The sequence below is a fragment of the Cucurbita moschata genome, unplaced genomic scaffold (assembly GCF_002738365.1).
Source record: "Cucurbita moschata cultivar Rifu unplaced genomic scaffold, Cmos_1.0 Cmo_Scf00078, whole genome shotgun sequence".
Lineage (NCBI taxonomy): Eukaryota > Viridiplantae > Streptophyta > Magnoliopsida > Cucurbitales > Cucurbitaceae > Cucurbita > Cucurbita moschata.
Genome location: NW_019268594.1, coordinates 505230 through 523021, shown reverse-complemented (window position 1 = coordinate 523021; position 17792 = coordinate 505230). Strand labels below are relative to the sequence as shown.

The window sequence follows — 17792 nt, the reverse complement described above, 5'->3', positions numbered from 1 at the left end:
AAGACAAGTTGAGACATAAACAAGACAGAGACATCAGAATAGACATGAAGAACAAGATAGACTTGTTAAAGGGCCGGGTAGGGCCCAGGCCTTAACCTCAAAAGTCGGGGTTTCGAAAAGAATTTGGGCATACGGTTCGGGAGTTAAGTCCGTCCATATGAAATATGAATGCTCGCCAAAGTTTGGGGTCAATCGGACATCAGACGGACAATGCACGATACCGTATGACAACTCACCTAAATCATGTCTACACCCGGTAGAATGAAAATGACTCAAAATGTACTATAGAAGTACCATGGTGTTAGCTCTCCACCACCCCTGGGCCCTGTGGTCTAAGTGAGCTACCCTGTGGCACATACGTGTGTCACAGTGTGGGCGAGCGTGTCGAGACGAGTGTCTTTGGGTAACTTCCTTTGAAATGGATTTTTGAAGGACACTACCGGACGACACGGGTGTGCCGGTATTGCGCCCTAGCCCGCGTGTTGGAGGTTGCTACATACACCCGCTATCCATAAATGACTCGGCATGGGCACGGGAGGGCCTATGCCTCGATAGAACCCAGATGGATGAATGTTCGAAAAGTCCCGATGAGATGAACGACACGCGAGCCCATATGGCATGACCGAATGAGTTATGATGGCCAACGACATCCTGATACTCGGGATGGCGTCAAGACATATGGACCCTGTCGATGGGGATCGAGATGGCAAGATGAGATGCGACGTTGTATTGAGAGACCTCGACCCGAGTAAAGGCAAGGTCGAGCCGATTGAGTTGGCCTAGTATAGAGGCAAGTCGGATGTGTCGCAGACGATTGAACATGCACGCATAGGCAGCGGGTGTGGTTGAACAAGCTTGGATTCCGCACAAGCGATGTTCGATTTGCAAAGACAAACCTCGCCTAAGGTTCGACGAAGCCACAAAGCCGGGGCGAAAAATATATATGAGGCTTAATTCCCCTCAAGGCTAGTTGTAAGCGTGTCAAGATCACGATGCCGCATGGTAAAAAATGTAGGACCGTGACACCTTTGCTACACCTAGCTGGAGCTCTTCCTCAGGTTCGATGCTCCCCAGCTGGAGGGCTCATTGCTCTAGCCGGTGTTATCTCGGAGCTTTAGACGTGCAAGCCATTCCTCCTCAATAAGGAGTAGACGACCCTCATTGTCCCGACGCTCCCCAGCTGGAGGGCTCATTGCTCTAGATGGTGTTATCTCGGAGCTTTAGACGTGCAAGCCATTCCTCCTCAATAAGGAGTAGACGACCCTCATTGTCGTCACCTCTCCCACTGTTTGGGCGTTAATGTCAAGCAATGTTTATTAAAATGTCTAGATTGTTAGGGCGTTAACGTCAAGCAATGTTTATTAAAATGTCTCAATTGTTTCTCCCTTCCTCTGGCTCAAGAGCATGCGAGCCTGCCCAGGAAGGACCCCACAATGTGTATTTTTCGCGGAGCGATGTGGAGGAGTGAGTGAGCCTGCCCAGGAAGGACCCCACAATGTGTGTATTTTCGCGCTTTGCATTTTTTTCTACTTGAACCTGACTTGAGCTATTCAACTTACTGTTGATAACATTGACTCTTCCGTAATGATATACCACTAATGGATTGAACCTAGCTCTGATACCATTTGACAATTGCCAAGAGGAAATCCCTTTTCACAATTGGTGTGAGAGGAAATAGTTGGAAAGTTGTTGTAAGAAAATAAAAACCAGTAAAAATGAGAGAGAGAGAATTGAGATTTGACTTTACTGGAAAAAATAGGTGATGTTTACTTTTTTAAACAGATTCATCTCTTTAAATAATTAACTTATCCTGGACCAGAGTGGCCAACTAAATCTGTGACATTCCTTCAAGATGGCCACCTAAAAAGTGGTAATCCATTCGACTTGTTTGTTTAAAGGAAGATATTCAATCAACTAATTAAAACGTGTAAACTAAGTAAGAAAACCTCAGACTTTTATCTAACACTTAACCTCAACAAGACCAGACATCATGTACTGTTAGCATGATTAGTCACTACATGGAGAATCCAATGGAAAAACATTTCAATGTAGCAAGAAGAATACTTCGATATGTAAGAGGAACTTTTAATTTGGGGGTATTCTATCAAAAAAAAAGAAAAAAAAGAAAAAAGAAGGTGATTCAAAGATGTTGGCTATACAAATAGCGACTATCCAGATGATATAGATGATCATAAAAGCACTTCAAGAAGATTTTCATGATGGGTTAAGAAGCTATTTGCTGGTCTTCAAAGAAACAACCTATAGTGACACTCTCAACTACAGAAGCAGAGTTTGTTGCAGCAACAACATGCTCTTGCCAAATAATTTGGTTGAGAAAGATGCTTGAAATTCTTAATCAGAAGCAACCATGTTCAACTATTATCTATTGTGATAATATGTCAACTATTAAGTTGTCTAAAAATCCAGTGTTACACAAAAGGAGCAAGTACATCGATGTTCGATTTCATTTCTTGCGTGGTTTGTAAAAAGAATGTACTATTGAACTCAATTTTTGTCGAAGTGATGAACAAATTGCAGACTTATTCACAAAGCCCTTGAAACAACCATTATTCAATAAGCTCAGAAGAAAGATGAGGATGTATAGAAATCAGGATCTGATTCAAGAAGATGAAGTGAAGTCCTAAACTGATTTAGGTTGAATTCAATTTAAGAGAGGGGTTGAAGGGTCACTTGTAGATACATGTATAGATATTTATATAAGTACATGTACATGAAGGTTCATTAGTTCATATTTATTATACAGGTGCATGGTTTTTGAATCATGAATGGTATTGAAAAATGTCCCGAATTACCTATATATATACATATGTTAGTATTGGTGGAAGACGTAGAAAATCAATTTAGCATCCTTTTCTAGTAATACAAAGTTTTCTTCTCCTCGAAGTTCTACCAAATTTAGAACCAAATTTCTCTACTTCCCATAGTTCGTCAAGCTGGTTAATGTATATTTACTTCTCCAAATAACCATACATCAAATCTGACTTGATTTCGATTTGATGTACTTTTCAATTGTTTCATATTGCAGTAGTTATAAGCAAAAGAACCGTCTTTTGAGTGGGTCATTAGATATAAAAATTTCTTCATAATCTAACACCACCACCTCATACCTTAGATTCCATTTGGTTTTCTAGTGATGAGTCTCTTATTTTAAACTAAGTCCCATTATTAACTTGTCATAGGAATGCGTTTTCCAGAAGTCAAACCCGGGTCTATTGCTTAGAAGGCAATTATCCTAATCGTTGGACTACAAACGCTTGTTGAAATACAACTCATACCTTAAGCTCCGTTGGACTACAATTGCTTGTCACCGTCTCACTTGTGTTGGATTTAGTTTATAATAACATACTCTTCACTAGAAAACCAATGAAACCTAAGGTATGAGGTGTATTTCAACAAGCGTTTGTAGTCCAACGATTAGGATAATTGCCTTCCAAGCAATAAACATGGGTTTGACTCTTGGCAAAGAGATCCGATTAGGATAATTGCCTTCCAAACAATAGACATGGGTTTAACTCTTGGCAAACAGACCTGGAGTCGACTCTCGACAAACGCATTTATATGATGGATGTATATGATTTCTATGGGTAGAGGTTTCTTTGGTAGCCGAGTCAAGTTAAACAATCAATTTTAATAAACTGAAATTCTAACTTAAAAAAATGATACATGAATCTTTATAATATTAGAAATTAAATATAAAGCCCAAACATTACAAACTACAGCATATACACATACATGCACAATAATTTACCTCTTTTTTTTTTTTTTAGAGAGCCAAAATGACAAAATAAATAAAATATGACATAATACAGCAAATATAAAAGAAATAAACGAGAAAAAAAAAAACTATGTGGCCATGCTTATCTACCGTGATATGAATAAATGCAGTGGGAGAGGGCTGAAAATAGGTAGGGGCCCTCTGCCATATCTTACCCTTCAAGAGGGAATGTGACCACCTGTTATCTATGGTTGCATGTCGGATATCCCGATCATGCATGTACAGGACGTGAGGCGCCCTTTACCCTATCCTATATCTTACACTTAAAGAGAGAATGTGATGACCTGTTATCTATGGTTGCATGTCGAATGTCTCGGTCATGCTTCTACAGGACGTGTTGTCCATGGCCGACGCTCATTCTAAACCCCTTTTACTTACTTTTATGTTAGATAGACTCTTATTATTGTTGTTTCAATATGGGGGTGTATGACCGGTCATCAAAATCTTGTCTACACTTGCAAGGGCTAAAATGCCCAAAATGCCCCTAAACTAAGTTCATTTTATCTCAAATGATTATAACTCTCGGTAATTCTAAAGATGATGTGGCCAGTTCAACTTAACTACCATATTAACCTAAAATTTGACCTTCAATTTTTTTTCTCTAATTTTACCCCATTCCAGACTCGTTCTTATGAAAACTTTTATGGTTTCAGAAACTAGACACAATAAGGAATCAGTGGAAGAAAACTTGTAGGAATCGCTTGGATTTCTATATGAAACCTAAACTAAGTATGAATTAAGGAAATATGAAACAAAAACACCAAGAACCGAGAGTTAAGACCCTAAACTGATGAAATTGCTTGAGATTTAAGTAAGGTTAAATAACTCACTAAATGAACTCCGCTACCTATGAAATTTTAATGTTGTGCATATTATAGCATGTTGAGATTATATAGGAAATTTGGGGTTAATTGGATAAGAGTAAGTAGGTAAACCAAGAAATGGTGTAAAATGATCATAATGCCCCTAAGGTAATTTACGGGTCGTGACCTAGATGACCTCTAAATGCTATGAAACTCTGTAGTAGATCTTATTATATGATTTTTGATGATGTTGTGAAGTTTGAAAGCCATTGAAACATGTTAAGTATCAAAACCAAGAATTAGGGGGTAAAATGATCAAAATGCTTATGATATTTTCAAGGTCTAGACATGCTCCAAATGACCTAATATTTTCTAGAAGGCCTATTCTTAAAGACATAAAGATACGTTCGAGATTGCAATTTGATTAGAGTAAGTTTGGAACCTAAACCAAGTTAGGACCCAAGAAACACCTAAAGGAAACACCTTACGACTCTTCTAGAACCCTCGAAAAAATTTATCATGACTCTATGACTTTCTAGAATAGCTCATACTTGTACTATGATGGAATTCATAAATGGGTTCATATGTTTATGAATGCATGATACAACTCATGCCCCAAGGAATTAAGAACCTTAGAAAATTGTTGAGATTTATGCCCTAAAGCCTGGTAATTAATTATTTAATTTTTTTAACAATAATTTATATTATTTTATTTGTGATTTAATTGTTATCCATTATATGAAAATCCAAGGTTATTAATGTAATCTTGAACAGTATGTGGTTGACATACAAGAGGATCGTGTGTTCAAGTAATAACCTAAAAAGTTTATAGTATATGGATAAGGTTGGGTGCCTTATCCTGGTAACACTATTGATACGGCTCACTTTGTAATCGTTACAAATGATTTGATCCAAATCATTCATGTGTAACATGTAAGTGGAGTATCCTATACAATGAGTTTGTATGAGACGGGATCAAGAAATATTTAATCTCTCTTTATAAATCCGTTAATTAAGAAGATTAATATTTCACATGATGATCATATGCGACTCGATCTTAATCTTGAGTGAGTTATGAACTAGTGCCCGTGAGTGTGAGGGTGAGAAGGGCTATTTTAGCCCATTCAATATGCCTGTTATTTTGGGGACTTGACCAAATAGGGAGTTGGGAACATAATATCATGGGATGGAATTCACTCCTTTACATATAAGGAAAGCAGATGAGTTGTTCTCTTAAGTATTGATTTCGGGACTTGAACAATGGGGTCTCACCCTCTCATTGGCCCGAGAGAGACTTGGTTTATGATTGGATCATAGACAAATTGTTCATTAGAAAATCAGTAGTACTTAAGGTGAAAGATGTAATTACAGAGATAAAACGGACTTTTGACCCAACTGTAATTATGAACAACTCGAATCTTTCTTGTAATGATTATATCGATGGACATAACTTGTCCTATAGTGCATAAGAGTGCAACACTAGGTCTATAGTGAAGTGACCTATAGTTAATGAATGGAAATTGATTAATTAAAGAGTTTAATTAATTAATTTTGTATCATTGGAGCTTATAATCCTAGTAACTTTAAAAAATTCAATTTATTTGAAAGAAAATTTAAAAGAAAATTTGAAAGGTTCAAATTGATATCTAATATATTAGATATATTAAATTTAGAGGAGAAAATAAATTTAATTTAAAATGTTAAATTAATATTTAATAAATAGAGAAAATATATTTAATTTGAAGTGTTCAAATTAATATTTAATATATTAGATATGTTAAATATAAACGGAGAAAAATATATTAATTAGAAGAATTCAAATTAATGTTTAATATATTAGATATATTAATATATATATATATATATATATATATATATATATTTATTTATTGTATTTGATACCATTAAATATTAAATCAAGTAATACATTAAATAAAAATATATTTGAAATTTGAACGAGATTCAAATTAATTAAATATATATTAGGGTATTTTATAATATCTAAATATGATTTATATAAGATATAATATCTTAATATATTAAATATGCAAAATATATTATTTGACAAATATTCTCCGAGAGTCTCTGTATAAATAGGACTTTCGGGTTGAGCCAAAGACACATCGATCTCTCCCACTTTCTCTTGAGAATGAAGTTACATCTCCAAAGAATTCTTGAAACTGTTTCTCCAATTTTTCTTTCAAGAGGCTCTCACAAGCATTGACCTTGTGTTCAAGTCTTAGTAAGGAAGATCTTGTGAAATGTTGAAGAACTTCTGCATGGTTGGAATATTGAAGAACTTTTACATGATTGGAATACTCCGAGGAGTCTTGCAAGGTAGGGTTTCTACAAAGGTAGATTCTTACTCTTCTATTTATTGCTTTGTTTTAATTCTTAATAAAAATCAAAACGATTCCCAATGCATATGCTACGTGGATGAAGAGTTCATTCCCTTCAAAACTTACAAGATTGAGAACCAAGAAAAATACTACACAAGCTCTAGAACTACGAAGGTAAGAAGAATGCTAGGTACCACTCAAGGATAAGGGACCAAGGTCCTCAGACACAGAAACTCAAGAACGCTAGGTAATACTTCAATTATGTCTAATGTAACCCATGACCTCCCACCAAGCGGTGCTTTCAGAGGCCCATGTTTTCCTTTTCTAGGTGGGATGCCCTACACCATGTTTTCTTAGCAAGATGTCATGTTCGGCCTCATTTCCCTCACCTAGATAGATGTCCTGCACCATGTTTGGTACCCTAAGATTTGTAGGATGTCATGTTCATGTTACACCAATCATGTGACTTTTATGGTCTATCATGGGGAGTAATCTAGAGCCATGATGGAACAAGGAGAGAGTAAACTATTTTAGCCAAGAATCAAAAAATCTCCTAAGACCTTCCACGGTACAACATGCTCATGAGAACTACGTTCCTTAGAACGTATGAAGCCTTGAGTGTAGGAAATCAGACTATGCCGCTTGGAAAGAATGAAGCCTTGGGCATAGGTATTCAAGTTGTATCACAGGGCAAGCCATGGATGCAGGATTAGACTATATCGCTTGAAAAAAGCCTTGGATGTAGGTTTTTAGACTATGCCGTTTGGAACGCATGGAACCTTGGACATAAGTTTTCAGACCGTATCACAGGGCAGGCCCTAGATGCGGGTTAAGACTGTGTCACTTGGAACACATGAAGCCTCGGACACTAGGTTCATGACTAGTACCGTAAATCCCAAGGCGAGAGTCTTGGAGAACAAACCAAGAACAGAAGAAGAACCTAGAAAGTACCAAAAACAAGATAACGATCAAGGACTAAAACATGGATCAAGATCTAAGTTCTAAGGACAAAAACTAAGAATCATAGTACTAAGGCCCTTAGATCAGATCTAAAGTTTCAAATCCTAGGACCATGGTCCTCAAGATAGATCATGATAAGAACCCTCATGTCAAGAATAGAACTAAATAGCCTAAGTACTTACTCCAAGAACAAGAAAAGAAAGAGTGTGGTACCCTAGCATATCAAGGACACAATTAATAGCCTACAAGTAGGCTACTTACAGAGTTTTTGTACTTATTCCTTATTTTCCATGTTTTTCAGGTAGTAAGAAGCTGGTTGGGGTCAGGAGTGGACTTTAGTATATGTATCATAGACAAGCCTCACCTGTCATCCTCAACTCTTTTGTTTTAAAATGTTTTGTGCATGTTTCTTATTTTGTGTTTTATCAGTTGTGTTACTTAGGTATGAACACAATTTTGTTATAATGTAAATATAATGTTCTAAATCTCTTTGTTTTATACCGCGAAAAATTTACTCATATTTTTGGATTCATCGAGTCAACCCCGTCCCTTACAAAATTGTATTAGAGCCCAAGGTTTCTCTATGGCCTAGCTCAAGAGGATGGACTGTCGAGACCAAGCAAGTATGCCTAAAGCTCTTAAGTTTAGGTATACCTAGAACTTCAAGTAATTGAGTGCATGATCATAGGGTTACTACATAAAGATAAGACCTAAGACAATCTAAAGGCCCCAGTGATCCTGAGTATTCTGACTGAGATCATGTCACCCAAGAAGAGGACAATGTAAAGGCTCCAGTGATCCTGAGTATTCTGACTGAGATCATGTCACCCAAGATGAGGACCCTAGTTAGGCGAGGAAGCTGAAGGATGGCTTCAGAAAATTCCACTTAATGAGCCCCTAAAGTAGGAATGGCTCAAGCCTAGAACGTAGAAATAGAAACACAACAAGAGCCTAACCCAAGTCAAACTACGTCTTCAAGACACTCCACCTTCACGTTCACTCTAGAAACCCTACAGTCTTTCATGAAATCAACCCTAGAAACACAGGCTAGCTAGATAGTACATACTCTTACGACAACCCTAGAAGTTTCCTAGGGACTACAGAAGAATCCCACTCCATCAGGGACTTTAAGAAGTTTGACCCACCATTTGATGAAGGCAAGGTTGATGCAGTAGAAGCAGAGGCATGGCTGAAAGCTATAGAGACCGCCTTCCTATATATATGAATTGCCTTGGAGAGTCAAGGTCTATTGTGCCACATGCATGCTTAAAGGAGAGGCACATTTTTTGTGAAAGTCAACTTCCAAGACCGTAAGTGTTGAAGATGGAGTTATCCCCTAGAGCCGCTTTAAGGATATATTCTTTGAAAAGTACTACCCTGTAGTGCTCATGTTTGAAAACCAAGAAGCCTTCTTAAGCCTTAAGCAAGGGGAGAGGACCGTAGAAAAATATGACTTGGAGTTCACTAAGTTATCTAGGTTTGCCCCAAAGTTAGAAGATACAGAGAAGAAAAGGACTATTCGTTTCGTAAAGGGCCCTTAGAGAGAATATAAAAGGATCAGCAGCGACTCATGCCTCAAGTGACTATGCAACTGCACTCAAGGCCGTCACTTTGCTAGATGTCACAGTCATACTTGTCCAACACGTGTTGCCCATGACTGCATGCCCGTGACATGCAGCAGCGACTCATGCCTCAAGTGACTATGCAACTGCACTCAAGGCCTTCACTTTGCTAGATGTCACAGTCATACTTGTCCAAGACGTGTTGCCCATGACTGCATGCTCGTGACATGCAGTAGCGACTCATGTCTCAAGTGACTATGCAACTGCAATCAAGGTCGTCACTTTACTCGGTGTTGCACATGGTCGCATGCCCGTGATACGCCGAAACCCTTGCCTTGTACTACTTTACTGCTTTCATGTTGTATTATTTACTTCTTGTTTTCTCTAAGAGTATGACATTTCGACAAAATCATGGCTATGTTTAGTCGACATAAAATGCTTCAAAATGTACTATAGGAGGATGCAACTAGTTGTCAAATTCTCCCTACCCGAAAAGTTATATACTGTTTAAGCCGTTGTTGTTACCTTTTTACTTGCATGCTATATAACACCACTCTCGATGTCTCCCTCATTCTTGCTTTAAAAACTCTTTTTCCAAAACCTCTCCCCCCATTTTCTAAATCTTCTCTTCAAATCGGAGCCCGAGGTTTGAATACATGTTGCCCAATCGTAGGCAATGTAATCCGAAGTTGGTTTGACTCACTCAATGTTGAGACTGCGTGCCGCACAATCACCCAATCTGGTAACACTAGACATACACCACGCGACAAAAAAGTGGAGCAAGCAAGACACAAGGGAGGACTTGATAAAGACTCTCCAAAGACACATCAAAGGCCCCATAAGCAAAACAACAACCGAAGGGTAAGTACAGAAGGCTAAGTAAGGGAGAATGTTGTATGTTTCAGCCGTGGAGCAAAGGGCCATAGGAGTCCAAAATGTCCAAAAAGGAGGAACGGGGTGACTAACCCAAATGACCAAAGACAAGGCTTCGAGAGGTTCAAATACAAAGTGAGGATGGATAACGGGTCACGTAGAGAGAGGTAGGGTAGATATGCCAACCCACAAATTTAACGTTCTCTACAAAATCTGTCGAAGATTGTTGAGAAAAGAGTTCAACAATAGGTAATTAAGGAGAAAATTATAAGTTTATAAGTAAATAATACTACTATTAGTATGAAGCTTTCTGAGAGGAAAAAAAAAAAAAAAAACATGCCATGAGAACTTGTGCTCAAAATGGACGATACCATTATGGAGAGTCGTAATTCTTAACGAAATCATTAATCAGCTACCAAGGACTTTAAAGATCATCAATAAAAGTACCAAGTCCACACTTAAATAGATGGTGGCATGTAAATCCCAACCCCTAAACAGTCCAAATATCCAGAAGGTCTTTGTTTCTTAAGTATATAGTCGGTTTCCACAGTGAAGGTTGCTAAATACATATTTACATGAACAGCTACCATAAGCTTATTTGACAACGAGAGTCGTGGAAACTGGGAACTTCATGATACAAAGCAAGTTGAAATTTGAGCACTTAAGCAGCTTCTGCAAATCCAACTCTCAAGTTTCCATAGTCAAATACAGTATGGTAGGTACCCATGAAAACATCCCCCAAGATCCTATGTGATGAACAATACCATGTTAGCAAAAGCGCCGATTTCGATCCAACACGTAATTTAAGATAAATAAAAACTAACCAGAGGGGTCCCCGTGGAGGTGGCACGTCCAGAGCTGCAAATCCACTGATGCATTCAGTTACAGGTCCCTGGGTGACTTTGAGCACATACTGGTCGCAGTCCAAGAAATACATAATAGATTCAGTAAAGTGTGATAAATGTAAAACAAACTCATTACGGTTTGCAAATGAACAAGATTGCTAGCAGATCTAAAAGAAATGCCCAGATGAAAATTAAAGAAAATGTTTTTCCCAGGGAAGAGACCAGACGTGGAAGATACCGAACATGACCGAACATATCTTACCTGCTCAGGCTTAAGATCAAAGACCTTCCCACCAATGGTAAATGAAACGGAAGGCAAAGTAGACAAGGAATCACAATCAATTACTGATTCTCCCATTGGACTGGGCAGCTTCTCGCAGAGCTGCAATAACAGTAGACGATCACATGAGTAGGTAAAGCAGAGTTTTGAAGGAAATTTCAGAGGGTGAAGAGTTCTTTTGTTTTACCCCATCTATATAATTAAGAATCTGGTCTTGTGTTTTCTCATCCTTTAGCTGGCTTTGTGCCCATACAACAGCCATCTCACATGCGTTGCACATAACATCATGCAACCCATTCGAAGATTTCTGTGTCGTGTTATCCACAACGCTCTCAATCCCCATACTGAAACGTCACCAAAAGATGGAACGGAACGTAAATATTACCCTCGGAAATGAACCTAGGAAAAATTGAGGGAAAAAAAATTCAAACCTTACACCACGCGTCCCGTCAAAAGTACACAAACCAAGTGTAGAGCAGATTTTCTTGGGTTGATCCTGCCAAAATAGGGTAAAAATAGTCGAGAATTGAACAAATGAGATTCTTATGTTGAAGCTTTGATAATGTAAAGAGAGACATCAATACCTTTGCTAATAGCATTTTGATTATGGTTTCTCCATATTCTGCAACTACAGTCTTGCATTCCTCACTTACAACCCCCGAGGCCCCAATGGCATGATTAACTTGAGTAATAATAGACTGAAAATAAGGGGTAAATCTCAGCCAACCATAAAAATTAATGCAACCAAGAAACCTCAGAGCATAGGAAAATCGGACAATAAGATCTTCGAAACCATAAGATCTTCGAAAGTAAATTAATGCGAAGGAGAAAATCAACTGTTTAATATGAATGGAGCTAAATTAAAGGCATCCTAAAACATAGGAAAATCATATGCTACAAGTAAATAAACGTGTTTTTAACTTCATTAATGCACATGAAGGGTAGCACACACCGTTGGACCAGCCAACAAAGAAGTTCCTGAATCAGCAATAGCTGAGCAACCACCTGAACAAAATTCTGCGACAGGATTTTTTGAAGTCAATATTAATAGAGGCAGATATGAAAACAATATTTTGATTGATCAGAGTTGATAGTTTTGAACATACCAGTGGTACTCCCATTGATCAGGACATCGCCCATATCAAACTGCCAACATAGAAAATGATGTAAAAATTAATTCCTAATAACCAGCTACTAACAAAGACAAAGATACATTACATGTAAACTATTTACCAAAAAGCACAGATTACGAACCTGCCAATAGCCTTTTTTGGTAACTGGAACATATGTATGCTCCCCCTTGTAGTGATTTGGATCGACACCACCGAAGACAATTTCACCGCCTTGTTCCTCATCTTCATTTCGATTGAACCAAAACGAGAAAACAGGTTCCTTTACAAGGTTTTGGTCAACCATGTTGTACCTGTATGATTAATAAACATTTAGTAATATATACCATCAATAACAACTCTTCTTTACAGAACGCATCCACATACCATACAGGCACTGCATCTCCAACTGAGATCTCTTTAAAGCCAAGTCCAAGTATGCCATCAAATTGGGCAAGTACAAACGTAAGGCTGGGTTCCTTAGTTGCCTCGATAAATTCCTGGAATGAAAAATATTATAAAACTAAAAGACAACCAAGAACAAATAAGTGAAAAGAACAGAAATAAACATAAACAAATACCTGTTTCTTAACTATTAGGTCGCCAACTTTAACGTGGTCTTCACTGAAGTAGCCAGAAATAGCACCAGTCCCATATTGAATTGAAGCATGTTTACCTGTGCTATGCGTTTAATAACGTTTATGATTTCACAAAAGAAGCATGGGGGACTCAAATGCATTAGTAAAAAGTGTCTATAAGAAGAAGACAATTTTGTAACCATACACTAGCTAGGAAGAGTACTAACCATTCTTTTCGTAAGTACTTGAACGCTTTGACTTGTACTTGGAATGGAGTAGACAAGCAACCTACGGATGACTCAAAATCACCGCGTGTTCTTTTATAAAGGACAGATAAATCTTTTCACAATTAAGATGATGGGAACTTACAGAGAAGCACTTGGATGATGGAACCCACAAATTTGAACTGCCAGTGTCAAAAATAACAGTAAACTTCTGAGGGGGCGTACCAATACCAATCTCACCAAAATACTGAGCATTCAAGTAATTCTTCAATGCTACAATATCAGTATCAGCTGAATCTCCCAATTTCTCAACAGAATTTTTCAAGGAAACTTCTTCCTTGGTTGCAATCTTGCTAGCAACTCGGACGTTCTGGCCGAACTTCCTCCGTTTCAGTCCAATTCTAACCTTCCCATCATTAGGTGCAGAAAAAACCATTGGAAACATAAGGAAGCAAATGAAGAGCAAGGCTGTAAAAAGCTTAAGTCTCGTACCCATGTTGCTCACTGTCAATTGAGAACACGCTATATTAGAGTCCAATGGTAGTCACAACGGCAACAATTCATTACACGATGCAAAATGTTAGCACACTAATTAATATCTATATGCCAAATTTCACATTTCAAAAAAAAAAAAAAAAAAAAAAAAAATCACAGAACTTCATGATTATTTAATCATCGATATGTCAAAGCAGAAGTCATTTACTGTCACTTAAAATACAAACCGCACTCAAGTGCAGCAGTCTGTCGAGGCAAGCCTGGGCAACGCAAAATGTGCAAGCTTTGTTTGGTGACACACAGACACAGACACACACACATATATATAATAAGCACCTTATATAATATAGAGATTGTTAGGAATCACGAACCTCCACAATGGTATGATATTGTCCACTTTGAGCATAAGCTCTCATGGCTTTATTTTTTGTTTTCCCAAAAGGCCTCGTATCAATGGAGATGAATTCCTTACTTATAAACTCAAGATCATCTCCTTAATTAGCCAAGGTGGGACTCCCCACCAACCATCCTCAACAGAGATAATGAAACACTAAAGAAATTGAGGTTTGGATAAGATGGTTTAATAATATTTGCAAACCCAATAATTTCTTTCATTTGTTTTATTTAGTTTTTTATTTAAGAGATTGTTTACTGAGGAAACCAGAATCATTTCAAAGAACAGTGCCAAGGGGAAAATCACATTTGATCGATAGTTCCATGCTTGCAATCAGCAGAGTCAGGACAAACCACAGAATATTCACGTACAATCTGGCTTGCACACATACATACAAATTACATATGCACACACTTCTCAAGATTCCCACAAACTGTAAGCTATTTAATTCCAGAAGCCAAGTATGCTATCCAAAAAGTTGATCACAAAATATAGCACGATTCCACAGAAGGAAGTCAAGAAAATTTAATCAGGTGGTCTAACAAAGAACACGTAGCCACGATTAAGTCCTTTCAACAGGCGAAAACATGGAAAATGGGGAAAAATCAGCACAATCGAAGTAAATCAGTGTTGGAATTAACTGCACACTCAACACTCAACGATCAAGAAGTATAGGTATCTAAAATTCAAATGCTCCAAAGATCTAAATGAAGCAATAAAAGAACATTAAGATAACAGAATAAACGAAGCAATATCAGTACAGAATTCGACACCAAACAGAACGCGATCGACGATGAAAGAGATTTAAAAAGAAACAAAAGATCGAAGCAAAAAACAAAAAGAAAAATCAGAGAGAAGGGAGGAGCGTTTCACCTTGAAGACAAGAACCAAGGGGAGAGTTTCAGAAAGTTTTCAACGGTAGATACGCAAGGAACTGCAATTTTTTCTCTTATCGTTTTTGACAAATAAGTAGACAGCTTTGTACTGGCACTGCTTCGAATATCTGCCGTACACGTGTGCGGCGATGATAGAAGATTCTTTTCTTCTTCAGCAAGAACAAGTGTGGTTTTATTTGTTTGGATAAGCTTTAAAATATCTAATATTTTTTGTGTAAATAATTAAAAATAATAAATAATTTTAATTTTAATTTTTGAATTCTTCACGTTTGTGCTTCTCATCGCTTAATCATGTCTTTAAATAAACCATTGCTGACATCTTGTTTAAGAAAAATAAACAATAATGGACATTAAAAATAAACTATACACAGTCGTTCTCTTAAAATTCTTCATTTATTTCTAATAAATTCAATAATATTTTATAAATTTTTAACTTTAAAAATAGAAATTATATCTATATATATATATACACATATATGTGTGGTTAGGATGAGACGAGGATGGAAACAAATTGGGGTCATCTTTGTCCTTGTCTTCGGCCCCATTTAGGTAAAAGAAAAAATTCTCTTTGGGCTCGAAGAACATGTCTATATTAATTGAAATTAGATAATGAGAATAAAAAAAATGGTGGGATCGTCTTATTTTAAGGTATTAATCAAACTCTAATTGCCATAAATTTGGGACCAACCAAGAATGTCTACTCGAGCAGAGGATCAATTAGTGTTGCTTTCCATCTCCCGCTTCCTCTTTCACTTGTTTTCTCGTTGTTTCGGTAATAGAGTAAAAGCATATTTGTCAAGTGTTTAAAAATTTTGATGATCTAAAAAATTCGAACAATTCACTCGATTCGTATTGTTTAGTTTAGTTTATTATTATGTTATTTTTTATAATGGAACATTTGAAAAGAAAAAAAAAAAAAAAGTAAGATTTTAAGGATAAAAATTTGAAAAATTAAATTAAAAAAACATTGTAATTCTCGTAGCGTTCTTAGATTGCTTACAAATTTTCGGTGGAATAGAGTTATGGTGTTTTTTAAAGCTTGCTATGGTCGATCTTTCTTAGGCAGTTATTCGAATCTCAAACAAGTGTTTTTGTGTTGAAATATTTGATCAACAAGTTAATTTGATTCATTATCACCCAATGAACTTCATATGACGTTTTCTTTTTGCTTTTTTTAAGAATATAAGAGATTATGTTTATAATTTATGAGCTTTGCAGAGGGCTTATGCCTCAAGAATAACCCTACGAGCAAAAACCTAAGAATCCATGAAACTAAGAAAATACTCTAAAGACAAGAACCAAGAACGAGCACAACACAAGTCCTAAGTTCATTAAGACAAGAAGACTACAAAGTACTACTCATAACAATAGACTAAGGTCCTCAAACTCAGAACCTAAGAGCCTCTAAACCTCCCACGATATAACATGTTCATGACTCGAATTACATCATTAGAAACGTAAGAAGCTTTCGATGTAGATTTTCAGACCGCATCACTTGGAATGTAATAGGCCTTGGAGGTAGGTTTCCAGACTACGTCACTTGAAACATATGAAGCCTTGGGCGTAGGTATTCAGATTATGCCGCTTAGATTATTTGAAGCCTTTAGTATAGGTTTTCAGATTGTGTCACTTGGAGTGTAAGAAGCTTTGGACACATATTTCAAGCTACACCATTTGGAACTTAAGAAGCTTTGAGTGCAGGTTTCAAGTTGTATCACATGGAACACATGAAGCCTTTGATGCAAGTTTAGAGTACGTCACTTGAAACGCATAAAGCCTTAGTCATAGGACTTAGACTATGTCGCTTAGAATGCATGAAACCTTAGAATAGGTTGTCAAACTCATCTCTTGTACCCTAAGGACAAGAACCAATGATAAGAACAAGAACCAAAAAATTAGAACAAGGATTAAGATCCCATAACCCAGAACCAAGGTTCTTAGATTATAACCATGTTTAAGAACTCAGAACCTAGGACAAAGTCATTGAGGCATCAGGATAAATAAAACCTAAGGACTTAAGTTTCCAGGACAAGAAATGAGTGTGGTTCCCATCAGCATCCACCATGAACGCAATTAAGAATCTACAAGTAGGTTAGTAGTGAGCCTTTGTACTCATTCAAGTTCCCTCATGTTTTTCAAGTGACAAGGAGCTAGGTCGAGATGGAAGCAAATCTGAAACATGGGTCATATATGTATTAAAACTAATGTTTTTTTTTCTTGTGGGAGCACATGTACGTATGTGATTTATATAAACATGAAAAAAATGATTTATTCTAATTCCATTACTCGTATTAAATTATTTAGTGTTGGGTTGGTGGGAATGAAATGATACCACTTGCATACAAAAATGATGTGTATCTAGCCAAACTTAGGGTCATGAAAATGATATGAGCTTAGTGAGCTATGCGTGTAAGAAAGTGGAGCATATAAAACTATGTGCATGATCTTGAGCATAACTAATAACTGAAATTCAAGACCATGGTTTTAGGTCCTATTAGGAACGAATAATATGATTCATGTTTGCATGTGATTGCATTTCTCGACTCTAACATTAATCTCATCCATTGTGTATTTTATACTACACAATCTTAATGTTTTTTTTTTTCAGATAAGGACAAGGATATTCAGGGCAATAGAC

The 17792-nt window shown here is 37.0% G+C and overlaps 1 protein-coding gene across 1 annotated transcript; it reads right to left on the bottom strand.

Moving 5' to 3' along the window:
* Positions 1 to 10710: 10710 nt before the first annotated feature.
* LOC111438595 (aspartic proteinase A1-like) lies at positions 10711 to 15234 on the bottom strand. Its single transcript, XM_023076465.1, has 14 exons — positions 15132 to 15234; positions 13515 to 13873; positions 13373 to 13433; positions 13149 to 13243; positions 12955 to 13067; positions 12713 to 12881; positions 12565 to 12604; positions 12411 to 12475; positions 12043 to 12156; positions 11890 to 11954; positions 11646 to 11802; positions 11441 to 11560; positions 11158 to 11246; positions 10711 to 11079 (listed from the first exon to the last, which is right to left on the bottom strand). Exons 2-14 carry the CDS (start codon positions 13863 to 13865, stop codon positions 10995 to 10997), a joined length of 1524 nt encoding a protein of 507 aa, XP_022932233.1. The 5' UTR covers positions 13866 to 13873; positions 15132 to 15234; the 3' UTR covers positions 10711 to 10994.
* Between the last annotated feature and the right edge of the window lie 2558 nt (positions 15235 to 17792).

Coding starts and splice junctions, on each gene's coding strand:
- LOC111438595 (XM_023076465.1), bottom strand. CDS start 13,865: ATGGGTACGAGACTTAAGCTTTTTACAGCCTTGCTCTTCATTTGCTTC. Junction 12,476..12,564: donor GATCAATGGGAGTACCACTG/GTATGTTCAAAA, acceptor ATCCTGTCGCAG/AATTTTGTTCAGGTGGTTGC. Junction 11,803..11,889: donor GACGGGACGCGTGGTGTAAG/GTTTGAATTTTT, acceptor GTGACGTTTCAG/TATGGGGATTGAGAGCGTTG.